The sequence below is a fragment of the Panthera tigris genome, chromosome B3 (assembly GCF_018350195.1).
Source record: "Panthera tigris isolate Pti1 chromosome B3, P.tigris_Pti1_mat1.1, whole genome shotgun sequence".
In the NCBI taxonomy this organism is placed as follows: domain Eukaryota; kingdom Metazoa; phylum Chordata; class Mammalia; order Carnivora; family Felidae; genus Panthera; species Panthera tigris.
Genome location: NC_056665.1, coordinates 2,214,505 through 2,236,866, shown reverse-complemented (window position 1 = coordinate 2,236,866; position 22,362 = coordinate 2,214,505). Strand labels below are relative to the sequence as shown.

Sequence of the window (22,362 nt, the reverse complement as noted above, 5' to 3'; positions counted from 1 at the left end):
TTCTTTCTGAGCCAAACAAATCTCCTCGTTGCAAGGTGCCTCTTTCCAGAAGCTTTTCATTTCTCAACTCCTCTTTGCTCCAAGCCCGGACCCTGCCCCTTCATCAATAATTTGGTTTGTACGAAGGGGTCGTCTTGGGGTCCTAGGGCAGAAATAAATGGGGCTACCTCGCTGCCTCCCGGCGAGTCCCACAGAAACTGTCCCAGATTGCTGGACGTAATTAGACATTTAAAAAAGGAAAGTATGTACTCATGCTTACCCACAGCCTCCAGCTATTTAAGGGGCACAGAATGGCACCGTTCGAAACGACCTAATCCAATGACCTCATTTAAAGATGAGAAGACCAAGGCCACACGAGGACAACTTGTCCAAGGTCACAGAGGAGGGTGAAGGCAGGCTCGGGTCAGAACCCTTCAGCCCTGAGTCCCAGGGAGCGCTCAGTTCTCCTCCTGGGAGTTCGGGCCCCAAACACAGCAAGGCACGTTGGAAAGCGTGTGCAGAGATGACCGTAGGTCTTTCTCTTTGGGGTCGGTCCTATTTGCACTCCTACCATACTCCCCGACTAGACTCTAAGGGCAGGAACCAAGTTCAATAATTTCTTCACCGATGCCCTGTACTCACTAAATGTGTGTTGCTAAGCCTAGAGACACTTTCTGTACAATGAGAGCGCTCAAACTCGAGCTGTTCACACGGTTTCTACAAATCCATCCTAGGAAGTGATCACGAACGTGGAGGGGAAAATCTCATTCATAAAGATGCCCATGCAAATACTATTTGTCAAAGTAAACTATTGACAGAAAACAACTAAAATGTCTAACTGTGATGAATGACCCATTATACCGTAGTATACTTATATAATAATATTGAATTGTATTTTAACGACATTTTAATTAACTTAATTTCTAGAAAGTGGGGGAATGTTGATTTTATGAAATATTTTTTTAGTGTTTATTTATTCCTGAGAGATGGAGAGACACAGAGCACCAGCAGGGGAGGGGCAGAGAGAGAGGGAAACACAGAATCTGAAGCAGGCTCCAGGCTCTGAGCTGTCGGCACAGAGCCCGACGCGGGGCTCCAACTCACGAACCGTGAGATCATGACCTGAGCCAAAGTCGGACACCTAACCGACTGAGCCACCCAGGCGCCCCGGGAATGTTAATTTTAAAAAGCAGGTTACAAAATGATTTTTTTTAGACAATGAGCTTTGTTAAAGAATATGTACAGGAAAAAAACTTGGAGAGATGCACACCAGAAATTAAAGAGTGGTTACCCCTAGGGCGTGGGTATCGGGGAGTTTCTTTTCCTTAGAACCTTGGGTGTTTTCTAAATTGTCTACAGTGGGTAAGCATTTTATGACAGAAAAAAAATCACTGTAAAAGTAACAATTGAGAAGCTTACTTTTAGAAGAGTATGTGCTTGGGTCCCTAGAACTCAGGGTACCAGGGAAGCCTGCAACAGAGAAATGTACTGCTTCCCGAGTGCTATATGCCCCTTTGTCCCCAGCTCTCCTACAAGTAGGGCACGTGATTACTTCTGACCAATCACCTATGACACAGAGCACTGGACGTCACTTCTAGGCTGAATGAATCATTGAAACCACTGGCCTGGTTCTCTTGGCCTTGAGTAATACACTCATATTAACTCAAGTGCCTTTTTAAAAATTTTTTTTTTTATCGTTTACTTATTATTGAGAGACAGAGAGAGACAGAGCATGAGCAGGGGAGGGACAGAGAGAGGGGGAGACACGGAATCCGAAGGAGGCTCCAGGCCCTGAGCGGTCAGCACAGAGCCCGACGCGGGGCTCGAACCCACGAACCGCGAGATCATGACCTGAGCCGACGTCGGACGCTCAACCGACTGAGCCACCCAGGCGCCCTTTAACTCAAGTGCTTAACTGAAGGTAGACTTATTAATCAGATTATAAAAAGACAGGTCCCAGCTCCTCAGAAAGGCCTCTTTGCCTGGATTCACCTTTGAAAGAATTTTGACATAGTCTTTTCCAAAAGCGACTGCATTAACTCAGTCTGGTGGCAAAAGAAAAGCCATAGGACTCAAAATGCTTCACGGGCCGGCAAGGCCAGCGCCGCTCAGACTTCGGTCTTTTTGAATACACGATAATTTTATTTTATTTTTTTACTGTTGGAAAGACCAGAGCGAGATTCAGGACCGATTCTGCAATGGGATCAGGCAAGTCCGTGAAGGTCCTGTTCGCCATTTCACTGTCCCCTTCCATTCGCCACCCTTCCATTTCACTGTCTCCTTTTTCCCTTTTGCTCAGACGGGTGAGATCTCCGTCACCGACAGGCTCTGGTCCTCAGCCAGCCTCCTGGAGCCACTGATGTAGGTGACAATTAGGGCCAGCTCTCTATTCCCCAGGACATTACGTAATATCCAAAGCCTCCCCAGAGGCGCCAGAAGTGGACCCTTCTAAGCACGGCTGTGATCTTCAGGACCAAGTTGTCACAACTCACCAATCATCCCACCTGTCCAGAGGCTTGGCTTCGGCATGTCTACAGCGTCATTCACGTATTTCCCCAGTCTTCTGTCCTCAGCACAATGACAGGCCAGAGCACGTTGTTAAGAATGTCCATACACAAGGGGCGCCTGGGGGGCTCAGTCATTAGAGCATGCGACTCTTGATCTCAGGGTCATGAATTCCAGCCCCACGCTGGGTGTAGAACTTACTTAAAAAAAAAAAAAAAGGAGTACCAGGGCACCTGGGGGGCTCAGTTGGTGACACGTCCGACTTCGGCTCGGGTCACAATCTCACGGTTCGTGAGCTCGAGCCCCGCGTCGGGCTCTGTGCTGACAGCTGAGTCTGGAGCCTGCTTCGGATTCTGTGTCTCTGTCTCTCTCTCTCTCTCTCTGCCCTTCCCCAACTTGTGTGCTCCACCCCTCTCTCTCTCTCTTTCTCTCTCTCAAAAATAAACATTAAAAAGAAAAGAATGTCCGTCTGTAAGCCCCACTTAACAAAGACACAAGTCCTGCCCAGCCTGACACACCCTTCCCTCAGTACAGCCCTCCCCCAACACCACTCAAAGCTTCTCTCCTAAGAGACAAGTGACCAAATACAATCTCCGTAATTTTTTGTCACATTCAGTTATGAGTTGGCGGCTTGCCTGGAACCAACTAGGACATCCTCCCTTTGGGGGAGGGCGAGGCCTGAAATCAGTGCTCCCGGACGAGGTTATTAGTACAAAGGCCAGAGCGATGCCAGTTAAGCAATCTGAGTCCAGATTTCTGTCCGGTATGTTTTGCCCCAGAAAACACCGCCTCAGATGTATTCCCCGGAGCCTTGCAGGACAGGCCTGCCGAAATCAAGTGTGTTCTAAGAGCAGTCCTTCTTAGAGCATCGAGAGCGGGCCTCACTTGTGTTTCATGGATGCCTGGCGGCCGAGCAGGCTTACAGGAGCAGGGGCGTGGCTCCGGGCACTTCTGGGGGATGCACTTGATAGGAAGTCTGCTGTGTGATAGGAAGCCAGGCAGTGAGCGGGGGAAAGCGCTCCCCTGGGGGACATTAAAGGCGGGGTTGTTCTGAGAAGGTCGGTGAACTGCCTCCAGCTGCTATGAGCTAATCTCTTAAGGGTTCGGATGCAGGCATCCTCGGACAGGAAGTACTTCGGGGAGTATTTGGGGAGAGGGCAGGGAGGCGCAAAGACAGGATGCCAGACTGCGCCTCTCACACCTGCCCTCGGACCCCGTGGGTGGGGATTCCTCCTCGTGCCCGGGGAACGCGACCTCAGACTGGGCTCCCGAGCCCCATGGCAAGCTTTCGCGCGTGCTGAGAGGTGCCGCTGAAATCCTCACTGCCTTCATCTGGCATTTCCTTCGAAGTTGAAAAGCACAGTGTGAAGAAGCAGGGCCACTTGGAGACCATCAGGCCGTGGCCCACGCAAGGGGCCCGGCCCCGGCCAACGCTCTTCGGGTCCCTGTCACCTCAGCGGAAGGGAACGCGAATAACTCATTGTGGCTTTTATGGAGAGTGTTATGGCAACGCACCGTGGCCATGGTAACTCTATCTGCCTGTTACTCCCCTGAAACCGGAAAGTCGGCACTGGAAGGAAAGTTAAATGATTAAGTAGATAGAATGCTTTCGTTTAGAACAATCCCTTTAATTCGATGAGATAAGCATCATCGTTTATTTTTAGGTAGTGTCCACAACCAAAGGCAAGAGAAAACAAAGAAAAACGGGTTGGATGAACTACTCCAGCTGCAGGGAGGAAATGGAAGTGAAGCCCGAAGGCCCAAGTGCCAGTTTGCCGGACGCCTTCAGAGGCCTCTCGCTCTGCCCGCTGCCGGGGGTTCGGGCAGAGCGCCCCGCCTTCTTCCCCGAGGCTTCGGCTTCTTCCCTCCGCTCACAGGAGCCCGGGCTCAGCCCAGAGCCCGGCTCAAGCACGCTGTTACGACCCAAACCTGACTATGGAAAGTCATGAGTAATTTTTGCACTGACGACAATTATGGGATTGAAAGGCAGGACTCACCCCCTCGGTCAATTCTCACGCCGGCTTCAAGGGCTCCCCGGGGAATGTGGCTCTAAGTCAGCTTGTGGGAAAAAGCGTCCCTTCCCCGGGGTAGCGAGCGGTTTCCACATCCCCGCTGGGCCCAGCACCACCCCGAGGCGGCCAAGGAGAACGACTACCAAGCTGCCCCCCAGTCCCACAGCCGAGGCCCCATGGAACCCCGACCGGCTGAGACAAGAAAGTTTGGTCTGTCCAGGGCCTCTCAAACACCCCCCTGGAACCCACCCAAAGCTCTGGAAGGTCTTCAAAGGACCAGACGTGTCAGAGCTGCTCCGTCCCGCAGCACTGAGAGCCCCAGTCTTCGGACCCGGGGAGCTGTCTGGGCTCAAGGGGTTAGCAGCTGTTTGGACGGATGGGAAGGACATTCACGTAGAGGCCAACAAAAGCCAAGTGCAGAGCCGGGAGGTCCGCCGTGCGGGAGGCAGTGGGAGGTGAAGGCCACAGCCGGATCGGGGCCGTGTGCCCAGTCCAGAGGCGTGCCGTCCGGACTCCATTAACGTATCGAAATACTGACTGTGCGAAGCGGCAGTGAGGGTCTAACTTTGCTGCACTCGAGGCAAGGCAGGGGGAAGGTGAGAGCAGGCCTGACCAGGGATCACCGGGATAAATGACCCAGGATGCAGCCAGGGTGCCTCGCTCTGGACCGCTGTCCCGGCGAAGGCCAGCGAGGACCCGGGCGAGGGTCTGCGCAGTGCAGTCCGGGGTAAAGGATGTTCGTGCAGAAATGTTTATTGGGGCCCCGGTGCACAAGGCAACTGCACTGGTCACTGCGGATGAAAAGATCACTCTGTCACCTGACTGACGACACGGGCTGGGGGCGTGGTGGGTAAACAGAGTGTATGACGCGGTAAGTTCTAATAAAGGGGAAATACTAGGGACCCTAGGGACCCGCAGGAGGCTGCCACCAGGCTGAGGAGTAGGGGGCAGAGGGGAGAAGCAGTGTGCGGGAGGAACGGCCCAAGCGACATCCGGGCAAGAGCTCAGAGGTCAAATGAGAGCGCGGCCGGGGAAGGAAGTCACAAGCGTTACTTCGCAGGGAGTTGGCCGGGAGCTGTGAGACACCAGGCTGGTTGGAAATATCTCCATCAGGAGTTTGCCTTCCACCCTACAGTCGGCGGAGCCGCCACGGAGGTTGCTAACTGGGCAAGTAAGAGAGAAGTCTGCACGCTAGAAATCCACATGCAGGTTATGGGACAAAGCCGGGGTTGATCTTCCGCAAGCATCCTCAGGAGACGAGGACCACGCAGCAGGTAGAAAGCCACTGGTCCACGTGATCAGCTCTGCCGGAGACTCGACGAGGGAAGGGAGGGCATCCTGGCCCTCCCTCCGCAGATGGTCCAGGAGGGGCTCCGTCCAAAGGCTCATGTGAGGCTCGGAAGGAAACCCACAAAAACGGCCGTGGGTAAGGTTAAAAAATAACAGGGGCGCCTGGGTGGCTCAGTCGGTTAGGCGTCCGACTTCAGCTCAGGTCACGATCTCGCGATCTCTCGGTCCATGAGTTCGAGCCCCGCGTGGGGCTCTGGGCTGATGGCTCGGAGCCTGGACCCTGCTTCCGATTCTGTGTCTCCCTCTCTCTCTCTGCTCCTCCCCCGTTCATGCTCTGTCTCTCTCTCTGTCTCAAAAATAAATAAACGTTAAAAAAAAATTAAAAAAAAAAAAACAGGCGTGGGGAGCATTTCAGCCTCGAGGGGCAGTTACTGAGCACGCTGGCCACCTGCTCGGGATGACGACAATGAAAAAAAAATAATAATTAAAAAAAGCAAAACACAAAAAACGGTTCTTGCCTTGGAAGGCTCCCAGTCTATCAGCCAGCCCACACCCCTGCCGCATGCTTCTTCGGGTGCCCCAGCTCCGCTCCTGGTGACCCCGCGGGACGCCAGGCAGCCCGGCCCAGGTCCCGTCTGCAGGTAAACTGGTCTCACCGGCCCCACCGAGAGGGTTCCTGATCCAAGGCCAGGCCAGCGACCTGGGGGAGGCGGGGACCTGTTCTGCTTCCTGTAGGGCAGACCCTGCCCAGTAACAGCCCTACACTCTGCATCAACACTACTCAAAATCAGTGAGTGAAAAGAAAATGATCCCCAGGCCTTGGAATAAAGCCCACTCTTTAAGGCACCTACAACCCCTAACTGAAAACTCCCCTCCAGCTACAAAAAAATAAGGTCAGTGAAAGTCTCACTTAAATGCCATGCAGTCACCTGGCACCAAAGGTAGGAAAGACCGGCTCTGATACCGACATCCTTCCCCGGTCACCAAAATAACATCAATCTGATCAAATCCAGGGACCTCCAAGTTCCCGAGTAGCCAGAGACCCAGGCTCGGAGGTCCTCGTGAACTCTACGGCGTTCATTCTCGTCTCTCGTCCTGTGCTCTCCCTCCTATCATCTGCACGACACCCGAAGTATGTCAGAATCAGCCTGATTGGAGACCGCTGGAAAATCCAGGGTGAGGCTCCCGCTGTCTCGACATCCCCAGGAGGCGTCACATGACGTCCTGCACCCTGCGTGGTGTTTGTGACCCATTCTCTTCTCAGCCCGAAGGAAAAAAATGAGCCAGAACAAGGTAGGAGGAACCATTTAGTTTAGGTAATTAGGAAGTCCTTCCAAAAGTCTAAATGAACTCACAACAGACACTGTAGAATTCACTTCTCCACCCATCAAGAGGGTAGAAACATCTAGTCTCTCAGGCCTCAGATCCATACAAGCTGATGCCATATGGAATTTCCCGGACACACCTACACGGGAAAGATCAAACAGACTCTCACCTGTAATATATATTTAAGCCCTTTTCCTGTGGCACTTCAAGTGAATAATCCTCGTACGTCCAAGAAGGAATCGGCCCCCGTGCTACTAAAACCACTTACCGTATCTAAAAGGGAAGAAGCCGTGGGGAGTCCTGACGGTTCCCGCTCACTTCTCCCCAGTCATTCGGTGAGTTCTCTGAAAGCCATGCTTTCCCAGACCTGCGGTTCTTGCAAAGTTAAACGGGTGTAACGCTAAAGGGTGGCGTGCCCAGAAGACACCTCCATCGGAAGACGAAGCATCTCGAGTCGGTTTTGAGGGCGACAAAGGAGGGGGCTTCTGGGACTGTCGCTAAGAATATCCGTGCGGCTTAGTCATTCTTCTCACACAAGCTGATATAAAGAACATGGCGACCATCAGACTTGCTAAGCCTGACACTGTTCTAGACCCAACTAATAATAAAGTGTCATGAACAGCAGCCTGACCCTATGGGACACTGGTGTCCCGCCCTCATCCGTTACAGGTGTGGCTCTCTCCCATCTTCTCTGGCTGCCCAGGATGAAGCAGCCCCAGTGAAGTCAAGAACTGCCAGCGTTTCCGGAAACTCTAGTGGACAAGAAGCGTTGGGTTGAGTTGCAGAGGAGAATGTCGGGACTGCACTAGAATACTTGAATGACTATTGACATTATTTCACATCGTTGGAGACCACGGTTCCACTTTAGTTATGGTGGGAAAACTCCTGTTTTTGTCCTGAGTTGTCAGCGTCATGGTGGCTGAGCCACATTGGATTTAAAGCCATCTTCTGGGACTCCCCCTGGTCACTAGCACGTCTGTCTGATGCCCGTGGCACGACTCCACTGAGAGATGCTCTCATGGAAAATCAAGACGGGTGAACTACCAGGTGATGCCCTCTCTTGTCATTTCAACAGACGACCGTCCGACTGTCACTAACACAAAAAGCCCACACACCTTAGAAATGAAATTCCGAGTGGCAAAACCAGAACTACGCTTACACTTTCAGAAATACCTTTATCAGGGAACTTATAAGAGAGAGAATGTCCAAGGAAAATCTAGCCTCCAAGGAAGCTTTTAGGGCAATCGTGCCAAAATCCTACCTAAGGGGTGGCGCTCGAATGACGTGCCAATTAATTTTAGAACAGGAAGCGGATGGCCATCAAACAAAAAGTGAAGTTGAAGCCGGAAAGGCACCAGTAAGCACTGGATGGACGACGTTCCCTGCAGCGGTTCTGGAATTTCTGGAGGTTTGACATCCGTCTGGGTCTCCTGAGAAGTTGCCGAGTAGGAGTGTCTGGCTCGTTCGGTTGGCAGAGTCTGCGACTTGATCTCGGGCTCCTGAGTTCGAGCCCCATGTTGGGTGTAGAGTTTACTTACGATAAAAAGCTCTTAAAAAAATTTTTTTAACGTTTATTTATTTTTGACAGAAAGAGAGAGACAGAGCACGAGAAAGGGAGGGGCAGAGAGGGAGACCCAGAATCCGAAGCAGGCTCCAGGCTCCGAGCTGTCGGCACAGAGCCCGACGCGGGGCTCGAACTCACGAACCGTGAGATCATGACCTGAGCCGAAGCCGGACGCTCAACCGACTGAGCCCCCCAGGCGCCCCACCAATAAAAAGCTCTTTAAAAAAGTGACTGATAATATAGCCAAGGCGATTGATTTTTCATTCGATTGGTATCTTGAGTGCCATCTGAAATCCAGGCAAAATAGGACAAAGTCAGAAGCTATGAACTCTTAGTTGAGGCCCTGAGATTTCTGAAGTGTTTCAGGGCACGATGCTCGGTAACCTTGAATGCACAGCCCATCCGTTTCTCTTCCTGAAACACAGGATTTTGAAAGTTCTCTGTGTGCCCCACTTTTGCATAACCTGGATACATGTAGTTATTAATACAAGCAAGTGGATTCTTTTTTAAATTAGGCTAGCAAATCTCAATTAGCATTCAACCTCCTCCGTGAAGTCTGAAATGTTTGCCTGACGCTGCGGTTTGAAGAACTTAAGACCAGGGGCGCCTGGGCGGCTCAGTCAGTTAAGCATCCGACTTCGGCTCCGGTCCCCATCTCGCGGTTCGTGGGTTCGAGCCCCGCATCGGGCTCTGTGCCGACAGCTCGGAGCCTGCAGCCTGCTTCAGATTCTGTCTCCCTCTTTCTCTATCCCTTCCCCATTCACCCTCTGTCTGTCTGTCTCTCTCTCTCTCTCAAAAATAAATAAACATTAAAAAAATTTAAAAATTTAAATAAAGACAAGCAATGTTTCAAGGTGCCTGGGCAGGCGTGGGCAGACGGACGAAGAGGCAGGGCTATGCTCCCTATCTGGGATGTCCTTGAGCATATCACAACATATCAGCTGTGTCAAATTAAGTGAAGGGTGAAGGAAAGAATACTAAGGGAAACAGACTTGCACGTAAATGTTTTAGATCATACTCCCAATGACCCGATGGAAGCAGAGTAAGGTCCACGGAGCTCATCACCTGCCGACACTTCACGGCAACTCATCAGAAATATTTAACTTTTACAATGGGAAAAGAGAAGTACAAATGTTTAGATGACATGCCCAGCAAACACCTGCCTACCTCCCAAGACCGCCGGAAGGACCCAGCGACACAGCATACGCAAACGTGTGAGTTGAAAAGAAGTAAGTAAACACGGTAACTGCCTCAGCTCCCACGGCAAATAAGGCCGTAGTCCGGTCATGGTCACTACGTGCGTCTCCTAGAACAATGCTTCTCAAAGTTACCGTGTCCACAGATCACCCCGGAGCCCTTGCCAAAGAGCAGATTTCTCATCGGGTAGGTCGGGGGTGGGGGTGGGGGTGGGGAGATCCTGCTCCCCACCCAGTTCCTGGGCAAGGCAATGCCAGCCCCCGGGGCCACCCTCGTGAGGAGCGTGGCTCTGAGAGGTCACCCCAGTTCTTGGTGCAGGACAGCTCTGGTAGGACACATTCCTGAGTGCACTGCAGGCGTGAGTGTCCCTACCGTGGGCTTTGGAGAAAGTCTGCATGGTTCCTTTGGTTCTGAACAGAGTACTTTAAACTCAGTAGCAAAGTGTCCTTTCTCGGGCAGCCCAAGAGCTCAAGGGTTGATTTTTAATTACGGTGTCTGCCAGGCTCTAGTTTTCTAGGACGAGAGTCGGCAACATGCAAAAACACAGAAAGCTGATTTGCCCGTTTACTATCCTAGACTTCAGCTCCTCTCCAAGGGGGGCCGGAGGAAGGGAAGAACTCTGTCCTCGTAAACACGCCCCGACACACACAGCAAAAGAAAACCCTGCCAGTTTGGAACTAAATTTGGACTAAATTATCTTCTCTATCGGAAGAATCGGGCTCAAAATATCCAGGAAGGGAAAAAAACAAAACAAAACAAAAAAGAAAAAAAAAAAACACCTGAGCAAACAAGAAACTTGCAGAAATGCAGCTCCCTCCTGATACAGAAGCACTCCGGTCTCACGGAGTCTGGCCGGGAATAAAAAGACACCAGCAGGGTCTGCAGACCGGTGGTTGTCCAGGCTGCGTGTGCATCAGAATCACCTCGCGGGACAAAATTCAGACGCTCTACCCCCAGGGTTTCCGATGGATCGGGCCGGAGGGAGGGCGCAGAAAGGTGCTGATAAGGCCACTGCCGGGGTCCCCAGACATGGCCCGCAGCACAGTCTACGCAAGGGGGAGGCACCACGTCTCCCATACAGCCGCACCCCGGCGCCCAGCACCGGGACTGGCACGCACCGCTCGCCCCCAACAAGTATTTGCCGAACGAATGCCTGTTCTAACTTTCACTGCCAGAAACATTTTCCTGCTCGCCTATATACACTTGCACTTTGAAAGCCAATTACACGTGTCCCAGGCATGACAGCCCGTGACCCGTAAACGGGGGCCTGTAAACGAAATCCATCCCAATCACAGACACTAGTACCACTTTTCCCAGACACTCTTCAGACAGTCAGCCTCTGAGCCTCCTCCCGCTACAGCGGAAACGCACACACAACTCACCGGTCCGAAGGACCCCAAAAAGAAGGACCCTACTCGGGTAGGACAGGTCAATTCATTTCACGCGTGCTCGGGCAAAAACGAAATGTTTCATCGAGACAAGAATTTGCTGGGAGAGCACACAAATATCTGCATCCCCCTCGGAAACCCAGAGATGGTGCCGGACCCAAGATGCAGCCCCGCAGGACGAAGTGCGGGGGGGGGGGGGGGGGGGGGGGGCGGCGTTGCGGATTAACTCCCTAACTCCGAGCTCTCTGCACAGAAGGGGCTGCGGCTGGCGCTCTTCAAATCCTCTGCCTGATCTGCACGTTACCATAGCCACCAACCTTCCGAGAAACAGGTGTTTCTGTTAAAATTAGCTGTTTCAAACTGTTAAGTGTTCTAGATCCCTAGATGCCAGCTTTTAAAAAAAGTGTTCACGGGATAACCAATCAGATGTCACCGCTGCTTCCGTAATCATAGTCTTTAGATTTTCCTGAGAAACATCTCCCCTAAATTAGGAGAAAGGGGGGGTGGGAGGAAAGAAACTGAAGTCGGGGAGAACACACACACCACACACACAATTTCTCTAGTTCCTCACATCGACCCGGAATGAATACTAGGACGAGGCCATGCTTAAACCAGCCAAGGAAAGACAGCTTTTTTTTCGGGTTAAGTCTTGTGTTGGAAAGCCTTTTGTCCCGCTTATTTGCCTTGACTGTCATAAATAATGGCTTTTGTTCTAAGACTTTAGGCATAATGATTTCCTTCTCTCCCGAAGATCCAAAGGAAGGTTTTCAACATCCCCGGTCAGGATGGCCCCATTAATCCTGGGTAAGAAAACATGCCCTTGGATGTCAAAACAGCCCAAGGATGAGGTCTTAAGTGAACTCTAATGTGGTCTAATTAAAACAAAACAAAACAAAACCAGGCCACTCTGATTTTGGTCCTGGAACACCAGTGATCTCTGCTGACCTCGTTAAACCCAATGAACTAGGTCTGAGATGTTCCTTTTTTAAAAATCAGGGCTATTTTAAAAACAAGTTTAGCAAGCTGGTGCACTGAAAGCTGAGATGACAAGAGGCCCTCGCCTACAGAAGCAGCACAGACACAGAGATGCACTGTGTTCCTTGTTCTGGTTTCCCGAGAACCTGCTGAACAAAATACAAGAATTCATTTCGAGCCACCTGCTGGAAGAAAAATCCCAAACTTATCTTAGAGACAGAAGGAGGGGAAGGGAGGACGTTAAGACACCAGTGAAACTTTTAACCACTTCAGAGGACAGAGATTTTGAATATTACAGGACACCTTTCATATACAGAAATGTAAAGGGACACCACCAGGTGGCTAGGACAAAAAGAAGCCTTAAAATTGATTTGCTGGCAGGCTAGCTAACTTCATCCAAGTAGATAGAGAAAGCGAGGGTTTTTTTGGCATGCGGTGTCCTGAAAATTGCTTCTGTACGGAATGAGCCCAAGCAACAACTGGCAATTATCTTTGTCTGAATCAAACACCAAACTTAACGGGTTCCTGACCCTAGTTTTGTTTTACCTTGCTCTTTTCAGTTTGCTCTCTGTGACCTGCCTAGGCTAAAGGAAGCAGATAATTAGAGACTCTACAATAACTTCTGTACATAAATAAAAGTAGCCATTCCTATAGGCAAGCAGGATGGTCGTTGGCACACGGGTTAAGATTCCTCCCCGCAAATACTTCCGGAACCTGGCTGACCCAGACTTAAAGAAGGGCAGGGGGACAGGAAAAAACATTCTCAAGGTCATTTTCAGTTTTTACACACTTTAAACGTGTAAATCTACCAGGACCCAGGAGAAAGCCAAGAGCTCCCTTGACTGTTTTTTAAGAAACGTGTATGTGTACTACCATTTTAAGACTTTTCCAAACATCGAATTCAGAGCAGTTACACGATCCTAGTCTTACCCAACACGGGTTTACACGCCGAGCATGATGTCCCAGGAACAAACACAGCTATTCAAGTAAAACAGTCGTCAAAAGGACTTTCTAACATATTACGGTGAGAAAGTCTTTCTTCTCAGATCCGCGGGAACTACAAAGGTTTAGGCACAACAAATGCCAAGAAAAGTGTAAACGGAGCAAATTTAAAGCATGTATGACTTCTCATCCGTGTGGTCTCCAGGACAGGCGCTGCAAATAAACATGTTACACTTTCCGTGGGGAAATGTCCAAAACTTAACTAGGTTCAGCAAAACTGTAACACCCCTCCCTCCCCGATGTTTTCTTAGCGTGTCTGCAGAGAGGACAAACCACCTCAAAATAACTCCAAACTTCAACTGACGGAGATTCTTCCAACGCAGAATCAACCAGGGCAGATCTTGAGACAAGGTCACCCAAATCAGCCCTTTGCCTGCAACTATGCTGCGGCTCTAGAAAGTTCTCCACGCTCCTCCCACCCCCCCCCAACACCTCTCCCTCTATTACAGTCCAGATCCCTCTGTACTTTCTCCTGACATCACCGGATCTTGTCCGAATAGACCCGCCTACGTAAATGAGGCTCCACGCTCTCCTGGAAAGAACTTGGGTCTACTTCGACAGCTGCACTGCACGGACCCTCCGACCCGAGGAGGGTGGGGTACCACGCAGGATTAGGGAGACCCTTAATCTGAAAGAGACGGGCAGAATACCACTCAGACCAGGGTCAGCCTGAACCAGTGTTCATCAGGGCAGAAAGGGGTGGGAGACGAAGGGGGCTGACTTACGTTCCAGGAGAAACCAGAGGCAAGACAAAACCCCACCGACAGCCCAGCCCCCGCACCCACGTCTGTGACACGTGCTTTGCATCGACAGTGTCACACCGTGCTCTCTTCTTGAATTCCAGGCTGCTCAAAGCGGTGACTCTCCAGGAAAAAGGAGACGGGGCTGAGGACCGGAGGCACTGCTCCCGAAGCACAGTCTCCGGGGCGCCCTTCCAGAGAGCGCGTGCAGAGTGCGACGTCACAGCGATCGAACATCAACAATAACTGCCAAAGGCCATCTGAGAAACATAACATTTTAATAGATGAAATAAATACTCCAGTACATGCACGGTAAAAACTTGACATTGGGGGGAGGGGGGAAGGAGGGGGGAAATCACTCTATAGTGTAAATTAAAAAATAAAACACACACTCACAGTAGCTTTCCCCCCCACTTGCAAATCACATGGCAATGTCATACTCTTTCCACACCAAGTATACGCCTAATCCAACACGATTTGCTTAAAAAAATAACAGCATACAAAAAAAAAAAAAAAAAGATAGCTACATCCATGTCTAAGGAGTGAAACTGAGGTAACCTTTCTTTTAATTAGGAAAAATCAAAACAAAACGGAAAAAAAAAAAAAAACGGGCCAAAAAAAGAAACGAACCCATGACCTCCTTCCTGCCCGATTGGTTAGAAAATTGAGGGGCGGAGCTCCGGGACAGGAGCCGGGGGCGGGGGCGGGCGCGCCACCTCGCGGTCCCTGCTGCGTGCGCGCAGGTGGGTGCTGCGGCGGGAGGGGCCCCCAGCTCTCTGGAAGGTTCTTTCCGAGCGTCTGCCGTGGGGGAGGGGCTTCCCCTGGGATTTCTTTGGTATAAATGGAGAGGGGCAGAGAGTGAGTATCTTCCTCTAGTGGGGGGGGGGGGAGGGGAGGGCGAAGGGGCGCGGGGCGGGGGTGCTAATTCACAGAATTGGAATTCACTGGCGGTAAAGTCCTGGGCGAAGACCTCTCCCGTAAAGCCTGAGATAGCAGGGTGCAGCCTTCAGACACGGCGCAGGCCGAGTTCCTCAGCCTCTCCCTGTGGTCCGACATCTTGGCGCCCCCGTCGGGGTGCTGCGCCAGATCCCTGAGGCACTGGGTCAGGAGCACGCAGGCCGACACCACGCTCATGGCGCCGCCCAGGATGGCGGTCTGCACCGCCTTGCCCTCGGCGCTCACGGCCGCCGCGCGACCCAGGAACTGCGGCTCGGTGGCGAAGCCCACCAGGGCGCTCACGGCCTGCACCAGCGGCCCGCTGAAGAGCGCGCAGCGGCTGCGGGCCAGCTCGCTGGGCGCCGCCTTCACCTCGCGCACGCAGGCCAGCAGCGCCGACGCGCTGGTGCTCATGCACTTGACGCCCAGCTTGAACTGCTCGCGGGAGAAGCGGTCCCGGGACTTGTCGCTGGCCAGGGCGCACGCGTCCGTCAGGAACTTGAGGTTGCGCGACAGGCCCTGGGACACCTCCAGCAGCAGCTGCGGCGTCATGTCGGCCAGCGGGGTGGCGCGCAGCACGGCGCAGCCCTGCTCCACCTCGTGGCGGCAGCGCGTCACGCGGTAGCGGTCCACCAGGCCCGGCTGCGCGGGCTGCGCGCCCGGCGTGGCCACGGCCGCCAGGTAGGCCGCGTGGGCGGAGCACTCGGTCAGCGACACCACCAGGTCGCCCAGCTCCACCAGGCTGTCCCCCGCTTCCCCGAAGCGGCCCATGTTGAGCTGGCTCTGCACGTCGTGGGTGAGGATGGAGAGCCCCTTGGTGCGCGCGATGATCGTGTCCCGGCACTGCTCGAAGGACTCGGCGGCGCCGGCGCAGGAGGAGGCGGGGCCCTCGAAGAGCACGGGCCGCGCCTCGCTCGACAGCAGCAGCAGGTCGGCCACCAGCTGCATCTTGCCCTTGCAGTGGTCGCAGACGGACACCAGCCTCTTCCGCGGCTGCGAGCAGGCCCCCCCGACGGCGCTCGCAGGAGCCGGAGAAGCGGCCTCGCCAGCGGGCTTCCCGGCGCTGCCGCTAGCCATCGCGCCCGGGGGCACTGGCATGCCGCTGGGGAGCCCGCTACCGCCGCCGCTGCCACTGCCGCCGCCCCCGCGGCCGTCGCGACTCGGCTGGCCAGGACCGCGGTGCCTTCCCCGCACCATCATGCCATCCACCGCGCCGGGCGGAAGGCGCTGGGCTGCGGCGGCCGGGGCCCGGGCGGCGCGGGGCGGGCCCGAGGGCCAGAGGACGCAGGAGGCTCTCCGGGGCGCGGGGAGGGGCTGCGGCGTTCGGCCTCCTGGAGGGCTTGCGGGAACCATGAACCGGGGCACGGCCAGACTCACGGAGCGCGCTCCTCGTCGCCGGGCTGCCAGGAAAGTCCCTTCTGCTGGGCCGCCGCTGCCGCCGCCTTCCTGGGCATGGCCCGGCCCGGCCCGGCCGCCGGAGCGGGAGGGCGGGAGTGGGGGGGGGGGGGAGCTGGGAGGTGTCCTTCCTTCCTTCCTTCCTTTCTTTGAAATCAAAATCTCTTCCTCGGGGAGGAGCGCGGGCGGCGGCTCGGGCGGGCTCTGCTGTCAGCCTCCTCGGGCTCGGCGGCGCACGTGGGCTTCAGGCGCCCCGACCCCGCCGGGCGGCACTTGCCCGCGACGGCGGCCGGGGCCGGCGCGGTGGGGCGCGCATCTCCCGCCGCCCGGTCTCGGGACGCGGCGCCGGCGGCGGCGGCGGCGGCGGCGGCGGCGGCAGGGCCGAGGGTGTGGCCGGAGCTGGAGTCAGAGTCGGGCGGGAGCCTGCACTGATTGCGCACAGCGGCCGCCCCGCTCGCGCGCTCGCCCGCCCGCCACGCCCGGGCGCGCCGGCCGCCGCGGCCGCCCCTTCCCGCCTCGCCGGCTCACAGCGCGCGGCCCGGCGCCGAGGCGGCACGCCCTCCCCGACCGCGCGCCCCGAGGCCGGCCGCCGGCCGCGGGCGCGAGTCCATCCCGGTCGCCTGGTCGCCTGGGGCCCGCGGCGGCTGCGCTCTCCCGAGCCCCCGGGCCCTGCGCATCGGACGCCCGGCGCGCGTCTCCCCGGCGGCCGCGCCAACTCAGAAGGTCCCCGCGGCGCCGCGGCCGCCCGCCCGGGCCCCGGCTCCTGCCATTTCCGTCAGCCGCCAACTTCCGAGCGAGCCGGGAGAAACCGAAAGGAAAAGGGCGGGGGCCGCCTCCCGTGCCCGCGCGGGCCGTGCGAGCGCCGCCGCCGCCCTGCCGGGGCCGCCCGAGCCTGCTCCCCTCCGCGTCCGCGCCTCGCCCCCGGGCTCGCCGCCGCCGCCGCCGCCGCCCGGCCGTCACCTCCCCGGAGCCTATAGAAATCTTTTGTGTGGCGTCACCGCCTTTCGTTTAAATCCCGCTTCCTCCTCTCGCCCTTCCTCCCGCCCCCTCCGCCGCTCCCGGATGCTCGCGCGATGCGCTGCTCCTCCCCCGGGAAGCTGGGTGGCTGCGGGGGGACGCCGCCGCCCAGCGCGCCCGCCGCGGGCGCGGGGCCGGGGGTGCCGCGGGGGTGGGGGGCGGGGGTGGGTCGTCCGGGCGCACGGGCCCGGGCGGGGACGCGGGGCGCGGCCGCCGACGGCCTGACGGGCGCCCTGGGCCGACCCCGGGGCTGCACGCTTCCCGCCCGCCGAGTGGGCGAGTCTCGAAGGGGACTGTTTGGGCGCCGCAGGGAGGAGGGCGTCCCCTGGAGACGCGCCGGGGGCCTGGCTGCGCGCTCCGCGGGACCCGGGCCGGCTGGGCCAGACGTCGCCCTGCCCTTTGTTGTGCGTGCCCCTCCTCCCCGGGGCGCCGAGGGCGCCGGCCGGGGAGTCGGAGAGGAGCCGGGGTGGGGGTGGGGGGTTGGCTGTGTGGTTGGATCGCGGTCTTTGCGCCGGACTTCCTACGGGCACTCTCTCTCGGGCCGTGTAGGAGTTGTGTGACCCAGTGCGAGCTCCCCCCCAAGTGGCCGTGGTCTCGTCTCGAGATCAGATGGCGTGCACCGACTGCTGGAGGGCCTGGCTCGCCAGCCGTAGAGGCTAGACCCTCTCCTAACGAGGACGCCTTCCGCTCCGCGATGGGGTCGTAGTGGCCCCTGTGAAGGAAGACGAACAGCCTTTCGGGGGGAACGTTGCCGTCCCGTTTTACAGATAAGGAACCGATGGTCTGATGGCTCAAGAGCCTCCCTAAGGACAGGAGGACAGCCAGTGGCCGGGCGAGGAGCCCACCCCAACCTGTTTTCATCTTACCCAGACCTGGCTGGTCAGGAAGCGGTTCAGGCACCTGGGCTCCCTCCCAGCCCAGGGCCCCCCAGATGCCCAGCCCCTCGCAAGCTGGGTGTGTCCGCCAACGGAAATGTTTGTTCCTCTGTCCCTTCCTGGGACCTCGGGGTCACCTTTTTTTTTTTTTTCAGCCAGCCAGTTAAGGTTACTTACAACTAAGATGACCTTGCAACTTATCCAAACTGAGGCTTCTCTGAGAGTGAATTGTGAAATACACTACTTTAAAAATTAACCAAGAACAACGGATACGAACCTGAATGGGTATAGTCACCCTACTTATAACACAAAGTGTCCTTAGATATCTTCTAGAATCTAGCCGGACCCACTTGTTTTGCAAACCAAGGCCAACGAAACTGGTGATTTTCTAAACGCGGGGCAAATCTATAGGGTTAAAATCCCTTTTGTTTTTCTCTGAGCAAAAACCAGTTGGACGAATCGAGCTCTTTCCCTGGCAATCCAGGAACGTACCCTGTTCTTCCGGAGCTCCGGAAACTTACTAGAAGTCAACCCCTTCCCGCCATTCCTGGTTTATTCGTGAAACTTACTCTAGGATCCGGCTTTTCTCCCAAAGCTCCTTGGCTCTTCGGGGCGATGTTTTCCTTCTACGTATGCACTCTCTTGGTTTTGCTGGAAGCCTTCTGCCTCCTCCGTGAGCTCTCTTACACATAGAATGTCCCGCCATATTTGCTCTAGCTTTAAAAGCAGATCGGGTTATCTTCTTGGCCTTCCTGCTTCATTTCTCAGGTACGGCAGCTCCTACGCTGACCCTTCCCCATGCTATCTGCGCCTGCCTTTTGGGTCACCTTACCCTCTGCCATCATTCATTCACCCCACGAACACTGGACACCCAGCACGTGCCAGGACCCATGCCGGGCACGAAAGTCACATAATAAGTAACGGAAGGGCTCCACCTTCGGAGGAGCAGAGCCCAGAGAGGGCAACAAAGTGACACAAGGGAGTCGTCATCGGAATGGTGACGGCACGGGGGACAGAGAGTATCAGGGATACTGCTGCTCACCGGCGGTCAGTTGCAGTTAGGCGGGGACGTGAGCAGGACAGACACCCGTGTCAAGCCCGGTGCCGTAGCCTATTGTAGCCTAACTTGAACCGTAGAAGGCGGGCTGTATGTGTCCCTCGGAGTCACTGGAGTAGGGACTTTCTCTTGAGAAAACTACACTCATTGGGGCGCCTGGCGGACCCCGACTTCGGTTCAGGTCACGATCTCACAGTTTGTGAGTTTGAGGCCCACATTGGGCTCGCTGCTGTCTGCGCAGAGCCCGCTTCGGGTCCTCTGTCCCCTTCTCTCTGCCCGGCTTGCGCTCTCCAACGTAAATAAATATTAAAAAAAAAAAAAAAAACACCTCCGCTCATCATCCCTTCGAATCCTCTCTTGAAATATAATAATGAACCAAAGGCACTATGCAAAGCATTTTCCACTAAAATGGAAATTGGGTCAGAGAAGAAAGCTGCAAATACACGGGCCGAAGGGTTGGCCGGGGGAAGGTGAGTGGAGCCCTCAAGGGGAAGCTGGGGCCGGGTGGAAAATAGCACGGCCCCTGGAGAACGTGTTGTCAGGGCCTGGCTCAAGGCCGACACTTCGTGGGCATTTAATAAATACATGAATGAGCAAGATGCGAGTAGAGAGCTGCCTGAGGGTTTGGGGAGGCGAGGTGATGCTGATTGGGATCGGACCAGGCAGGACTGGGGAGACGTGCTTTCTCTCGTTCCTCGCCTATTCTAGAAGGGGTGTCGGCCACCTGGACTTTGGGCAGGGATGACACCTTCGACAGTATGAACGCTCTGTTTGGGTTGATTTTGATGTTTTTTTCTTTTTGAGAGCGCGTGGAGGAGGGCCAGAGAGAGAGAGAGAGAATCCCAAATAGACTCCCCTCGGTCAGCACAGAGCCCGACGCGGGGCTCGAACTCACCCACCGTGACATCACGACCTGAGCTGAAATCAAGAGTGGGAGGCTTAACCGACTGAGCCACCCAGGTGCCCCGGGTTTTTTGGGTTCTTTTCAATTGTAGCCAAACAGGGGCGCCTGGGTGGCGCAGTCGGTTAAGCGTCCGACTTCAGCCAGGTCACGATCTCGCGGTCCGTGAGTTCGAGCCCCGCGTCAGGCTCTGGGCTGATGGCTCGGAGCCTGGAGCCTGTTTCCGATTCTGTGTCTCCCTCTCTCTCTGCCCCTCCCCGTTCATGCTCTGTCTCTCTCTGTCCCAAAAATAAATAAAAAACGTTGAAAAAAAAAATTTAAAAAAAAAAAATAAATAAATTGTAGCCAAACATTCACAACATAAAACTTTCTGTTTAGCCGTTTCTGTGAACTTGGCCGCAGTTCAGTGGCGTTATGCACGTTCGCGGTGTTGTGCAACCGCCTGCCCCGCCCGCCTTCGGATGGATACCTCTCGTCTTCCCAAACGGAAGTTCTGTTCCACTCACCGTTCACGCCTCAGGTCCCTCCCCCCAGCCCCTGCCACCCACTGTTCCGTTTTCTGCCTCTATAGATTTGTCTGCTCTGCGTTCCTTATGTAAGTGGAACCACACATACCCTAGTTTTCCTTCTGTGTCTGGCTTATTTCACCTAGAATAACGTCTTCGTGGGTCACGGGTATTGTAGCAGGTGTCCGAATTTCCTTCCCTTTGAAGACTGAATAACATTCCATTGCAGGGGTCTAGGCTGGGTTTTGATGCCCAAGGGTCAGGCGCTCTCCGGGGCTTGAAGACCGACAACCGAGCTGTGTCTGGTCTGCTATGCCACCTGGTGGTCAGTGAGGGGCGTTCTCTGCCCTGATGCATCTTTCCCTTGAAGCAGCTCTCCCTTGGTCTTGTTTTGGCTCCCAGATGAGCCCCTTCCGACTCAGGCGGTCTTTTCTTACACGTAGCCAAACACCACTCTGCATCATCTTCCTTTTCGATCCTCCTCTACAGGACGGGAATTTATATCTGGAAACTTACCCCTACCCCCTCCTTTTCCCTGATTCACTCAGCCCCACTGGTGATGAACGAGTGTGTGACAGCCCTAGGGCTGTGGTTCATCAGGGGCGGAATCACGTTGTGACAGGTCCACCCCCCCCCACCCCCCCCAGCATGCCGTCTTGCGCTCTGGTGTATCTTGTTCCCAGCTCTTGAGAACTCCTGGGGAGGATCACATGCATTACTCCCACATCCTCCCCATCCTCCCTCCCGCCCCCCCCCCCCCCGCCTCCTCCCTCCCTCTGTGCCCTCTCTCTGTTCATCTGAAGCTGAACGGGGGAGGGAGGCGGTGTGCAGGGCTGGTTATACCACGGCAGGCACACGTGAGCACTCAGGTCCCAAGAGCTGGGAGATCTGGAATTCTCTCCAGTCTGGTTTCCAGAAAGCCCTGCATAGAGGTGAAGATTGCTTTCACGGGTAAATTCTCTACCCCATTTCCCGACTGGTGAATCATCTTGGGGGTTATTTTCCATTTTCCAGAACTCTGTAGGGGAGGAAAGATAAATGCCAAGATCCAGGTTCCCTGAATTCCCAACACCAGTCCTGCCGAACCATTTTTGATATCTCTCATGGTGCCTAGCACATAATAAGTCAGTAACCGCAGACTGACTAGCTTTATGGCCTTCAGGTGGAGCCTCTCCGACCCCCCCACAGACCAGGGCATCTCTGCCCCCCGAGCATCCATTGTGCACAGCTACAATGCGGCCGTGAGCACAGTGTATTTGTAGCTGTTGGGGACAACCCTGTCACGTCTTTAAGCGCAAGGACTTGATGTGTTCCTCTCTTCCCCCACACCTATTTGCAATTCTCTGCAAGGAAGGCGTCCTTTCACTGAGCCAAAATCCTGCTGGCCACAGCTCTTACTTAGCCGTGAAAGTCCTGGACATTCACAAACCCACAGCAGGGGCATGGCCTGTGTGTGGTCATGACGTATGGCTCCTGGCTCCGGGGTTGAAGCAGAGGCCAGAGGCCTATTTGCTTAGCAAGAGCGTGCACCCCATTTTTTCTTACAGCTTCTTGTAGACAGTCCAGGGGGGCGATTCTTTGGAATCAGAGACTGTGAGTTCACTAGACGTATCCGTGCTGCAGAGCACAGCTGATGTTTCAGGAAACACCGATAAAAGTCGTCCCTTCTCCTCTTAGAAGATTCAGATCTGATCCTC

General features: G+C 55.0%; 1 protein-coding gene across 1 annotated transcript; it reads right to left on the bottom strand.

Annotated features, from left to right (window-relative positions):
- Positions 1–14,239: 14,239 nt before the first annotated feature.
- TLNRD1 (talin rod domain containing 1) lies at positions 14,240–16,503 on the bottom strand. The gene has a single exon (XM_042987650.1). It carries the CDS (start codon positions 16,265–16,267, stop codon positions 14,900–14,902), a length of 1,368 nt encoding a protein of 455 aa, XP_042843584.1. The 5' UTR covers positions 16,268–16,503; the 3' UTR covers positions 14,240–14,899.
- Positions 16,504–22,362: the final 5,859 nt, after the last annotated feature.

What these genes read in the sequence shown, in the direction of transcription:
- TLNRD1 (XM_042987650.1), bottom strand. Translation starts at nt 16,267, where the DNA reads ATGGTTCCCGCAAGCCCTCCAGGAGGCCGAACGCCGCAGCCCCTCCCC.